Source organism: Crocodylus siamensis, chromosome 2, assembly GCF_052110815.1.
Source record: "Crocodylus siamensis isolate JL-2025a chromosome 2, ASM5211081v1, whole genome shotgun sequence".
In the NCBI taxonomy this organism is placed as follows: Eukaryota; Metazoa; Chordata; order Crocodylia; family Crocodylidae; genus Crocodylus; species Crocodylus siamensis.
In genome coordinates, this window is record NC_143396.1 from 168706540 (window position 1) to 168720340 (window position 13801).

At 48.3% G+C, this 13801-nt stretch overlaps 1 protein-coding gene across 1 annotated transcript; it reads right to left on the reverse strand.

Annotated features, from left to right (window-relative positions):
* Positions 1–9162: 9162 nt before the first annotated feature.
* LOC149871210 (mas-related G protein-coupled receptor member H-like) lies at positions 9163–10173 on the reverse strand. The gene has a single exon (XM_090034882.1). The coding sequence runs from the start codon at positions 10114–10116 to the stop codon at positions 9163–9165; it is 954 nt and encodes a 317-aa protein (XP_089891008.1). The 5' UTR covers positions 10117–10173.
* Positions 10174–13801: the final 3628 nt, after the last annotated feature.

The following is a 13801-nucleotide window of genomic DNA, read 5'->3' on the forward strand; positions in this document are numbered from 1 at the left end:
AACAATGGCAGAAAGAGTGCTTTAACTAAAGCTTGTCAAACAAGCTTTAGTTAAAGTGCCCTTGCCATGATTTTTCAGTGCAGAGATGCTGATACACGAGACACTGGAGTCCACTGGAGCACAAAAATAACCATGCTCCAGATTTAAGAGTGAGTCTGCTCTGATATGCTTTAATTACAGCTCTTCAGAGCAGCCTCACTGCTCATGTATAGGCGCCCAATAAAACAGAAGCTGCAGTCACAGGGAAGTGATACTTATTCAGACCAAAGAGAAGAGCTGTTGGTGTCTATGGTGATTCCAAGGTTTCTGCAAGCCAATACTGCCTGCTGGTGAGTGTTTTCCCTCTAGAGTGGAGGAAATGTTTTCCTTGTTAGCTGCTTAGAGAGAAGTCTCACATATCAACCTCACCCAAGTCTCTTCATTGATGGAGGAGGGAGAAAGTGGCAAGAAGCAGATCACTATAATATAGCAGGAACTATGGAGTAGGAATCAAAGTTATTAGAGCCTGTTGTGTGCAAGGATAGGAGAGGTTGGAGACAGAATGGAGGCTCAGAAAGCCACTAGGACTAAGCCACATGTAGTTATTGTAAGTTAATTAGAGGCACTAAAGGTAATATGGGACTAAAGTTAATATCTGTGCATGCATCACAAATATCATATTCATGATGAATACAAGGGCTGTGAGAAATTTCGCTGGCTGTATCATTTTGACACTGTTTTGAATTATTTTGAGGTCAAAACAGCAATATCAAAGTGAAACAAAGGGCATCAAAATAGCCTTGAAATAAAATGAGGCTATTCAAAACATTTTGAAAGTCAAAACATTTCAACCATAGTGCTGGGGATGGGAAGTCAGTCCAGCTGGGCTGACTTCCCATCCCCAGCGCAATATCCAGGACTCAGCCCAGCTGAGCTGCCTTCCCACTTCTAGCGTGATCTATCATGGGGGGCAGTCAGCCCAGCTGGGCTGAGTTCCTTTTACCAGCCCCATGGTCAGGCAAAACATTGAAACAGCGACAAAACAGGCTCAGTGTTTTGATGAAGCGAAACAGTGAGGCTGTTTCAACTCAAAATGAAATTCAGTATAAAACACTGTTTCGTCCAGACCTCAAAACTGAAGTCAGAATGGAACAGTGCCGTTTCACACAGCCCTAATGAATACGTGTCATACCAGAGTAATGAATACCCTTTTCTTTCTGAGGTGGGTACTTGGTGTCTGTTTCCATGTCTTATCCAGAGGAGGAAAGAAGGACCCAAATTATAAAAACAGAGACTTCTGAGGTCTCCCCAGGGTAAAAGCCATGATAAAGGCTATGGACTCAAGAAGAAAAAAGGGTGAAAGAGTTCTGAGGGTCATCAGGAAATCCAGAATGTTGATTAACTGAGCTTTCATAAACAAAACTTAGAGGTATTAGTGGATAAGTTGAGCCATGGCCATATGTTCCTTCAGGGAAGTGACTTTTAGAGTGACTGTCCCTCCTCCAAAGTTGCGGTTCTCTGTTCATACCTCTTAGCTCTTCTATTTACTCTGCAGGTATATGTAGGGAGGATCTGCTCAAAGGATTACAGTATTTTCATCTCCAAAAATCATAAATTAGGCCATAAAGAATCAAAAGAGCAATCTGAGTATTTGGGGTCAGACCCTTAGCTATAGGGTCTATAAGAATTATAATTGGTATGGGTGGAGGGGAGGGTATGTAGCTCACTTTTCTTTCCAGTGCTAAACAATGCATACTTTCCTCAGTGTCCTTTCAGAAACCTGGGATCTTCCCTGTTCTAACATCCATTCTTTCTCCTTAGGTTATAGCTATCTACATATGTTTGGTCTGTTCCATTCAGCGCTGGCCTTTGATACATAAGAGTTCTGAAAACATCATTCTACCCAACAGGTGAGTTCTTCTGATTATGGAAACTGAAAAATACCAGATTTAACGCATTTTCTGCAAGCACACAGGGGTGATCAGAGGAACACTGTCAATACCTCTTTAAAATTATTTGTTTCTGTTTCTGCCCAATTATATTTGTTCCCATAGTCCCAGCTAGTCTCAGTAGAAGTCAAGGTTAGTGTGTTCATCTCAGTACTTCTGAAAGTTTTGGGTTGAGATTTGGTCTCTTTGTCTCCATCTCACTCACACATGCAACTGTTACATATTAAGGCACATTAAGGGCATGTGTCTACATGTGTGCACTTGTAAGGTTCCTTTAAAAAGGCAATTTAAGGCTATGGGAGCCTAAATATGATACCTGCATAAAGCAGGTATCAAATTTAGATGTCAATAGCCAAGTCATATCAGCATATGTGTAGATGCGCTAATGCACATTAATGCAGTGTGCGGCCAAGGACACACATCACGTTAATGCACATTAACATGTCTGCACATGCAGTAATGCAACTTAGCTATTTGTGCCTATAGCAGAACTGGAAATGAAAAGAAATGAAAAAAAATGAAACCTGGCTTGCACCCCGACCTAAATCCTGTAAGCACCTGGGACTTACCTAGATGCTCGGACTGGTGTGGAGTTGGGATGGTTGAGGTGAGTACCTTACCCAGCCCCAGCTGAAATGGGAAGCCTCATGGGCAGCAAGGCTGATGCCAGAGCCCCACACTGGCTCTGCAGTTGAGCCAGGAGCCAACTGATCAAAGCTCGGCTGTTTCTTCCACAAGGATCATGAGCCTCAGCTGTGCAGTCAAGATCGAAACTGCTTGGAGCACAGAGCTGGTGGGAGAGCCCAAAAATCCCCAGGAACTCAGGCTCAGCCATGAGCGGATATCAGAGTGAGCCAAGCACTGGACAACTGAGGAGCAGCTGAGCTGCTCACCTTTTTTTTAATCCTTATAAAGGATGGACTGTCAGGCATCCCAGGAGCTAAGTATGGTGCCTACAGCAACAAGGCTGGAGGCAGATAGGACTTTAAGTATTTAAAGGTACAAGGCAGGAGGGTAGGGCTTGGTAGAGCTCCCAGAACATGGACCTTAAGGCCAGTCGGCTTGTCCCAAAGAACACAATACGTCACAAAGTTAGGATCATTCTTGGTACTCTGACCTTGCCTGTGGATTGACTAGTCTCAAACCTAACATCACCGCCTATTAATTTTACATCAAAGTTGTGGCGGGTGACATTAGAGGAAAGGCAGAAGCAGTTTGTCTTGGAGGACAGAGTGAGTCAAACTTTGCCCTGGTCAGAGACCTGGAACTACCCAGTCACCGAGACTTATTAATCTTTCACAGGCAGTGACTGCGACTCAGTGACAGTGCCTAAATTTAATGTGCCTTAATGTGCATTAGTGTGTCCACATGTAGATGCATGTCTAAATCATCTTAAAGCACCTTAAGGAAAGGTACATTAAGTTTAGGCATGCAAAAATACATGTGTAGACATACCCAGTAAGGGGTTTTGGTTGGTTTTGGCACACATGCGGGTTGAGGGAGAAAATTTGCTCCCAAGCACCTGCAGCCCTGCAATGGGCTCTTGCCAAGCACCCAATCAGGGCACAGGGCTGGGGGCTAGGACCTTCCCCTAACTAGGACAGTTCCTGAACATCCCTGAGCTGGAAAGGGAAGTCTGCATGGGCAGCCCAGAACTGGCTGGGGACTGCCCAAAATGGGACAGTCCCCAGATACCTCCAGGCTGCGCATGCTCCCCTAAGCAGCCTGGGGCTGACTGGGAACCGTCCCAACCAAGGGCAGGTCCCAGCCAGTGCTAGGTTAGGCAGGGAACTGTCCCATGATCACAGTGGGGTCTGGGAGCAAGCTCCTAGCCTCTTGCCAGCAACAGCTTCATGATTGGAGAGTGGGGAGTGAGAGCTGGAAGCTCCCTGCTGCTGGGGCAGGGGGACATTGCCCCCACCTGGGCATGCAAGGCAGGGGCTGGGGAGCTTAATCCCCATCCAGCTCCCTGACAGTGCAGCTGGGGGGGAGGGGACAAGCTCCCCAGCCTATTCCCCACCCAGCTGCACACTTGCAGAGCTGGGCAAGGTGTTAAGAATATTTAAAGTTAATTTTGTACTATAAATGCATGAACGAGTCAGTGAATATGTTTTTCAAGCATATAATGTCTGCTGAAGAAGCAGCCTTGAGAACAGGAATATTAGAAAAACAACAAACAACCTACAAGATAAGGAGCAAGAATAAACACCCTGTCTCAGGATTTTATGCCATCTGTATGCCTAAGCCATGGTGTATATGACTGAAGGACTGTGAGTTTTGATAAAGCCATCTCAGCAACTGAGCGACTCAACTCAACAACAACAACAAAGTGATTGGCTGAGTGGGTTGTCAGGGGCACCACAAAAGTCTGATAAGAGGACAGTGAAGACCAGGCCCCAATGACACTATATGCCATCCACATCCCATCAGGAGAAAACTGCTGACATCCTTCCCATAAGATCATCATGTCCAAAGGCACCATGAGTAGTGTGAGGGAGAGTGGGGCCTAGGAGCGGCCATGAACTCCCTAGCGCCCCCCTACCGTCACTTAAGGTGGACTCAGCACCCTCTGTTTCTCGCCCGCCACATCTTTGCTGGTAATAAGTTTTGTATGGGAGGCTGCCTTTATCCCCTGGTGAACGGTGCGTGTGTTCCTAACCCTACTCCATATGGGGTGCCTCTGCACACCCCTGCCTTAAGGGCTATGCATGCCTCCTACCTCCCCTTTAGCACGCCCCAAGCCTCGCAGCTGTTCTCTGGATGTTGTTTGGTCCCTTGCCCTCTGGCACCCTCTCTGGTGCCCCTGGGCCTATCACACCCTGGTGCCCCTCTCTGGCACCCCTGGGCTTACCACAAAGCCCGCTGCCCCCTTCCGGGGCCTGTGCCGCGCCTCGCGCGCCTGCTGCCCCCTTCTGGGGCCTGTGCCGCGCCTCGCGCGCTGAGGCTACAACCCCCACTCACCGAGCGCCTCTCCAAACACTCATCCACTGTGCCGACTGCGTCACACACTCCATGCCCCCCGCTGGGCACCAGGAGCCCCCCAAGCCACTGGAGCGCTCCTGTGAGGCCGCCTCATGCCCTACAGCCTCACCCAGTCCTCCGGCGTAACTATAACTCAAGCTCAAGCCAAACGGCTATACCCAAACACCAAGGAGCCTCCTGGCTCATAACATACCCTCCGTGCCCTGCTGGCTCTCAAACCATACACCCTTTAGGGTTTGCTCTCCCCTTGCATCATTGCAGCTGGTCAAACCACCACCATTGACTCTGCTGCTCAGCCCTCCCACAGAACTGCAGCTACCGCAGAAGAACTGCTGCTCAGGCTCCAGCCTGGGCTGTTTATAAAGGCCCAGCCCTGCCCCCTTCTGGCCACCTGACCTGCTTGGTTGTGATGGCAACCAACAGCTGAGCTGCCCTGCTGATTGACAGCTCTGATACTTTCACTTACGTGGCACAGGACACCTTGGTGCTCCTGTGACACACCCCCACCCCAAGTTACATTACCTGGCACAGGACACCTCGGTGCTCCTGTGACAAGTAGCCATTGTGACTCAACCTGAACACCAGTGGATTGGCTTGTGTATGTGTGTGTGTAAGTATGAATGATTTTAGATAGAGCATTGCTTTTCCCCACTTAATCTATGTGTGTTACTCAATAAAGACCTTGGTTGCTGTACCTGTGTGTTAGTCTTTCATCCAACAGGGGAATAGGCACCCCTGTCCCCACCAGCAGCTGGCTGCCTGCACTGGCTCCATGGTTGCAGGGCTCAGGCTGGGAAACACATATCTCCTAGCAGTGGGTCCACAACCACGGGGACACTACTGGGAGATGTTTATCTCCCAGCTTGAGCTCTGTGGTCATGGGACTCAGCTGGGAGACCCTTATCTCTCAGCTTGAGTCCCATGACCATGGGGCTTGGGCTAGGAGATAAGCATATCCCAGAAGCAGCTCCACAGTCATAGAGCCACTGCTGGGAGACAAGGGTCTCCCAGTCAGAGCCCTATGACCACAGAGCACTGGCCCCACAGTTGTGGAATTGCTGCTGAGGGATAAGAATCTCCCAGCCCAAAACCTGTGATCACAGAGCTCAGACTGAGAGATAAGGGTCTCACAGCCCCCACTCCCCAATCACAATCTTGGAGCAGGGGACTTGGAGCTCCCTGCTGCCAGAGCAGGGGGACATAGTCCCCAACCAGGATCCTATGGCGGCGCCTACCCTGGCAGCAGGTAGCTGCCAGGGGCAGGGAGCAATCTCCCATTCACTGATGGATGGCTGACCAGGAGCAGATTTTGCTCATGGTCAGGTGTCTACACGAGTACTCTTGTACCATTACTAATGCTAAGTAAATTTGCTACTTGCATTTGCAGGTAGAAAATTTACTCAGTCTTAGTGAAGTTTACGACAAAGTAAGCATGTGCACATGTAGACACACATACTTATTTCACAATAAACTATGCTAATGCAAAGTTAAAAGTCTTGTGTAGATACACCCACTGTATGATAAACACTGCCTCCGGCATGTCCTGGACTGATTGGTCTGTCCTCACTCAGGGCTCCATTTCATCTGGGAGTTCTCCTCCTCCAGGTTTGAGGCACTGATTGAAGGGTCTCCCTACCTGAATCCCCTATTTCTCCCCAGCCATGGAGTAGGCAGGGAGGAGGAATCCATCTGGCCACAAACACTGCTTTTGTTCTCTAGGCTGAGGCCAGGCCCTGGATTGGGACAGAAGCTTTCCTCACCTCCAGGACAACACCACCAGCTGCAGGTGAGCAATGATGCAGGAGACAAAGGTGAGCCCCAAGGGAGGTGTCAGCAGTGATCCCCAGGGAATGAGAGGAAACCTGGGGTAAGGGATAAGCCTCAAGGGTCAGGGAGAGACAGAGTAGTGCTGCTGGAGATTTAGCTAACAAGGGAAGCTTGGCAGTTTTTAGCTATAGCCCTGCTCACCAGCCTTCTAACAGCTGGTGTAAGCAATACAGAGGAAAGAAAAAAATAACCCTTATTAAGTGACTGCTTGGACAACATTATAATTTTAATGCCACCTAGCTTCAGCATGTCCTGATCATAACATGTAACGACACTGTTATTTTCAGATGTAGGAAACTTGGTCCATAAATTACTGTGGCCATTCTTTTTCTGTTTGCTACAGATAACCATAACACAGTTTTTAGGTAGTATCAGATTATTTCCTGTGGATTACTTTAGTCTCACTGGTGCATCTACACATGCTATTAACATGTAGCAAGAAACTGCAGCACAGATCACGCCAGAGTTCATTGCTCCCAGATGCAGTATTTGAATGAGTGCCCAGAACAGCAGAACATTGAGCTGGGTTGGAGCAAGAACGGCTAGCAGGGGACTCGAAGGGTCAGCCTGCCAACCCAGGGCTCATCCAACCCAACACAATGTACTGCGGGGGGTGAGGGGAAGCTGGCTGGGGCATAAGGGTGCTCCAGTGTGGGGCTAGTTGGCAGGCAGTCCTCGCACTGAAGCACCTTCATGCCCCAGCCAGCCAGATCAGCATCTACACATATGTTGCGGCATACAAAAACTCCTCAGGAGGATAGTACTTGCATATACAAGTACTAACCTGCTGCAGAGTTTATTAGTTTCCTGTGGCCTAATAGGGCCACATGTGTTGGGTGACCACCGGTCCCTAATTGGGTGGGTTAGTCCCAGAATCAGATCAAGTTTCACTCCCAGGCTGCACAACTCCAGGACAGCATTTGTCTGGTTGCACAGAATCCTGCAGGGATCTGGTTCTCCCCTTGGAGGCTGGCTGTGTTCCAGCCTACAAGGAGCTGCTTGGGGCTGCTGGGAGCAGGATGCAGAGGGTAGCAAGTGTATGTGCACACTTGCACACATGCACATGGCCAGGAAAGACCTGGGCAGCATGGAAAGCAACTCCTTGCAGATATGCCTTTGGGAGGGAGGAGGTAAGGGGGGAACAAAGCCCACACAGTGAGGGAGGGAGTGGGGGAGGTCCTAGGGGTGCTGCCCAGCCAGGGTGGTGAATAAGGCCCTGGGGCCATGGAAAGGAGTGAGACAGATCCACAGACAACTCATCCAGGGGGTCAGCTTCCTGCCACTGCATGCACCCCCCGCCAGGAAGGGGGGCATTGGTGGGCACATGCCCCCCGTATTTGTGCATGGGGTGGGGGCATATGCTGGCTGCCCACTATGGGCTCTGGGTTCCCTGCCCTGCTGCATTTTCTCTGGCACCACCTTGGTGATGCACCCCCTGTCTGCCTGCAGCTGTCAGGGTAGTGGCAGTGGTGTGGAATTGTGTCCTCTACTGCTGCCAGGTAGGCAGGGGGCATATGGCTGGTGTGGGGTCCCAGGGGAAAGGCAGCAGGGTGGGGAGTCTGCACCCACCCACATCCTGCTTGGCTCTGCTCCGGCTATGCTTCCAGTGTTGGGGAGGAAAGGCAGGCATGTGTCCCGCCTTTCCAATTTAAAAAGCCTCCCATTCAGAAAAATGTAAAATGAACATATGCAAATAAAATCACAGAACAAAAGAGCTTTACAGAGGAATAACATCCAGTTACTGTAGTGACTTTTGCAAATCGCTGAAAGTCATAATTAATAGCTGAGATCAAACTCACCAAATGCTCAGTGGTATTTTGGCATTGTGTCCCTTGGTATATAGGTTCATGTACTGCCTGACAGTGGTACTTAAGTAAAAGACAGGAACAGGAAATAGCTTGACCTGGAGAGAAAATCTCCTCTTGAAATGAGATTTACCTGCTTTCTTATACAACAAATCAATTGGACCATTTTGGATCCACTTCTGCTCTCAGTAAAGCCAATACAACTTCTCCATTGGGTCCAAAGGGATCAGATTTAGACCTTGTATGACTCATTTGACTCTTTGTACATGCTTAGAACCTTAGGGTTATGCAGTAGGGAGTGGGTCTGCTCCATGTGGGTGGGTAAGGACAAGTGTTGAGACTGTTCTTCTAAGAATTTCTTTACTGTCTGAACCCCCAAGGTCTGGAACATCCTGCATCAGAGGTGGTTCAAGCACCTACACTGAACACCTTCAAGAGCAATTTTGATGCTTATCTTGCTGGGATCCTATGACCCCAGCTGACTTTCTGCCCTTTGGGCCGGGGGGGCTGGACTCGATGATCTTCCAAGGTCCCTTCCAGCCCTAATGTCTATGAAATCTATGACTAATGAAAACATCTAGGCTCAGAACTGCTTCTCCCAGACTTGTTCCCATAGGGATTTAAATGGTTGTATCCATTATGTCTGCTGTAGGAATCTCATTTATGCCCCTGGGATCTATCGTCTCTTGAAAAACTCTCTGGAGTGCAAGTTTGACAGAACCCCTAAACAAGCGCTTCCTATAGTTTCCCACCAAGAAGTAAATAACAGGGTTGATGCTGCTGTTTACAGAGGCCAGCATAGTACATGTCTCAAATTTCAAATCAAAATATTGAAAAATATTAAGAAAAATCTGGGCACTGAAGGGAACAGCAAAGAGGAGGAAGAAGATGATGGTGAGCAGGATAACAACATAGAGCCTTCTGGGGTGATGTCGCTGTGAGCCACATTGAATCCTGATGAAAAGGATCAGATTGAAAATAATCATAACAGGAGGGAAAATTAAGAAACTTAAAATGCACATGACCTTGAGTGTAACAGTACAATAGTCAGATTCTTCAAACAGACAGAAAAATGATATTAGTCCAGTTGTGAGACAGGAAAGACCCCAGAGCAGGGCACACACTGTGGCAGACAGATACTTTGGGCGGTGAGTATGTTGCCAGATTGGGCAGAGGACAGACAGACATCTCTCAGTGCTTATGGCTGTCAGAAGAAACAGGCTGGTGTTATATGTCAGTAGTGAAAGTAGGAAAAATGTGTCTAGTATGATGGGAAAATGTAAAGTAAAACAATAAATATAATACATTGCGATGAAAACAGGCAGACAGAGCAGGAAACCAAAGTCAGCAATGGCCAAATTCAGGATGTAGACAGAAAAGGGACTCCTCTTGATGTGGCAGCCAAGAATCCAGAGGATGATCCCATTCCCCACCAGTCCAAACAGGCAGATCAGCAGAGTGATGCTATCCAGGACCACTTCAGCTAAATCATCCATCTGGCATTCTGTCTGATTCTGACTGCTGTTCAGGCTGGTCTTTGTAGGACGCAGGGAGACTGTGTTCACTTCTGTCATTGCAAAGCTTTGGGATAAATCCTGGACTTTCCGTCTTGTCCTCTCCTGGTCACATGAAATCCTAGCAATAAAAGCAAGATGAATAAGAATTAGTGCAGGGGTGGGCAAAATACAGCCTGTGGGCCAGATCTAGCCAGTCACAGGATTTTGTCCAGCCTGTGGCAGGTCCATCAGCCCTGCCCAGCCCAGTTTCAGAGGGCAGCTTGGGCCATGATGCATGTGGCCAGTCCTGCTATTCTCAGGCATTCAGCAGAGCTGGGGCAGCACAGTGGCTGGACTTGCTTTCCGCTTAGTGGCTGCAGCTCTTTCCTCCTGTCACCACCACTGGGCCTGGCCCCACTTCCCAGGCACCCAACCTGTTCACCCCCCACCACCAGGAGTGGAACCCACATGGGCAGGGTGCCTGACCAGGCAGATAGGATGGGGCTGCAGATGAGCGGGGAGTGGCATCTGGGAGCAGGACAGATGGGCAATGCTGGGATCACAGGACAGTGACAGTGGAGGGCTGGGGCCTAGGGCAGAGCCACAATCTGCTGCCCACCTGCCTCTGTGATGAGTGCCAGTTCTTTAGGAAGGGGAACATGAGGAGTGGATCGCAGCTCTGCCCAGGCTCTGGCCACACACTGCAGCCACCCCAGGATCTCAGCCCCAGCCCTGCTCATTTGTCCCACTCCCAGACGCAGCTCCCCATATGCACATGGGCCCATCCCATCCACCTGGCCATGCGCCCTGCCCACATGGGTCCCAGCCAGTCTCCATGGGGACCCCAGGATCACAGGGCAATGACAGTGTGGGGCCAGGGCCTGGGGAAGAACTGCAATCACTTCCAGCATGCCCCTGCCCAGGGAACTGGCGCCCATAACAGGAGCAAGCAGGCAGCAGATCATGGCTCTGCCCTATGTTGTCATGGCCCCATGATCCCAGCTCCAAACCCATCTGCCCATCCCTGTCCTGGATGACACTCCCTGCCTATCTGCAGCCCCATCCCAGCTGCCCAGCCAAGTGTGGAGCAGAGCTACTTAAGGAGTTCTGGTGAGCTGCTGGTGGGGAGGGTGGGATGCCTACCCAGCCCATGACAGCTCACCAAAACTCCCTAAGTGGCCCTCCAGCCCAAATAATTGCCTACCTCTGAATTAGTGACTGACATCCAGAAGTTCTGTGTGTCCTTCGGTATTACAGAGCTTCTCAAGTCTCTTGACCTCAGTGAAAAATACCAAAGGAGGCACAAGCCAAGGGTAATGCCAAAAACAGAGAACAGACACAGGGATCAATTGACAGCCAGAGACAAGCTTAGAGTGAAAGAGAGGGAAGGGGATAATTTGGGATAATTTGTATCATCTGCTATATATGGAGAGGGACACAGGGAATGTCAGGGAAAACGTATCTGGTAACTGGAAGTGTAAAATGAGAGATGAAGGGAGAGGGAAAAAGAAAAGAGAGTCAGAGAGGGGAAAGCTTTATATATAACTAATGCAAAGAACAAAGCAACATCCAGCAGACTCTCAGGCCCAAACCAGGCCTAACCTGGAGAGGCTCCTGGGAGGAGGCCTGAAGGGGAGATCAGTTTCACACAACCCAGAGGCCATGACTTAATACATCTGCTGCCGCTAGGTAATAAAGAAGAGAAAAGGGGAACTGCCCTAAACCAACCCTCTGCCCTGGAAAGTCCCGGGCCTAGCAGAGTGCAAAGATAGCAATTCTAAATTAGAAAATAACAGCTTGCAAAATGAGATAATGGTTTGGCTTTGATCCCAGAAAAGGCAGTAAGGCTAAAAGTGAACTCCCCCTCCTGGGGAAGATAACGGGGGAGGAAAAGTACATAAGATGAGAAGAGACAGGTCCCAAGTGAAACTACTTTGGGGAAGACAAGGCTGAGGACCCAATAAAGAAGGTAGTCTTGCCACCCTGAACACAGGATGGGGTTCTCAAGACCTATCAGGTAATAACAGGGGATAGGGTGTGGAGTGCCTTTCCTCCAGCCCAACGCGCTTGCAGCTCAGAGGCTTGTTATAATGATTTCTAAGTGTGTTATTGATTTTTTCTTCAAAATATAGAGTAACACTTGGTTTTTACCTGGCGTGTGACATGTGGGTTACTCACCTACCCCTGCTGGGAAGGGAGGAAGCCCTTAACACAGACACTTACATCCCATCACTTGCATCCCAGGTGTTTGATCCAAGCATTGAGCAGAGTTGGGCTCGAATAATTCTGCAACATAATCCCCATCTCTAACAGCTATTCCCACTGAAATTGACATTACTGTTAGAAATGTACTATTTTTCAACCAGAAAATAAGTAATCCCTGCCAATCTCCTTCCATGACAAGGTGGAGCCAAGTTCAGAGGGCAGGGCTCAGGGCCTCTCATGAGTACTGAACAATTTTCCATATCTGGCAGCATCCAGGCTGTCATTGTTTCTGAACTTCTAAATGCAAAGGAAATAATTTATTATATATTTAAGTCTCCCAGAATTGACATGAGAGACAACTGTTCTCAACTATGGAAAATTCCAGGTGTACTCTACATGTAAACTGAATAAGTTAAATACTTCTTTCCACCCCAAATTAGTACCCTTCTTAATTTTGACATATTACACTCATAGGATAGCTCTAGAACATGTGGTTACAAATCTATCTTAAAAACTCTTATCTTTATGAGAGTTAAGGAAATGTATTTCATGTATCCTCTAAAAAAGGTTTCATTCAATAAACATTTACATAGCAATACATCTTTTTTTTTCTTGCTGTAAACATCACTCTAAAGAAAGGGGTTTTTTTCAATGCATTTTCTCAGTGTCTGCATAAGAGGAAATATCACTTGATATTAACATTGAAGGATGAATATCTTGAACTTTCCCAAAATATTAGGGAAAAATAAAGGGAAAAAACCTGGAGCAGTGGGAAAAGCTCCCTCCACCTCCCCACACCTATGAAAAAAGTAGGGTGCCCTGGCAAATCAGCTACAAGAATGACCCAAACATAGAAAAATAACTCAAACAGCACTTCACCCAAATGGCTGGACACCAAGCTATGCAACAGCCACTGGAACATCTCTTGTGAAATCAGAATTTTTTCCTGTGAAATCCTATGAAATCTTTCTATGAGATCAGTCCCCTCCAGAAAAGCACTTCCCACATACACTGGTGCCCTAGAGAGGATACTGCAGAGAAAACCCTACCCAGCTGCTTGCACTCAGAAACTCCAAACCCAGAATATTCCAGTGAAACTGTTCCAGGTTCCAGATTCATCAGTATACTGGCATTCAAGGTCTCAAGAATAACCACAGACAATTGTCACTATGGGCTCTGTGGTGTATTTCCAGGTTTAGCGTGTATAAGCAGGACCAGGTAGGTGGGGAAAGTCTGAGCCTCCCATAATTCAGCATGCTGCCACTTCAGTGTAGAATTACATTTAAAGTGCTCTGTTTCCCCCAGAGGTAACTGGTTTATGTATGTGTCTGTGTTCCCCAGGCTATGTAAATTTGCTGCACCCACTGCTCTTGAAATTTCAGTACTCCCATCTTGCAAAAGTCAAAACTCAATTAGATCCCAAAGAATCATGAGACAGATCAGAGGCATGGGAGAGGACTGGGACTGACTGGGCAAAGAAACGTGGCAAAGGGAGACCGTGATTAGTCACTGTAGAACTAGCCTGGCTATAGAGGGAGGATGAGATTTATTGAGGGGC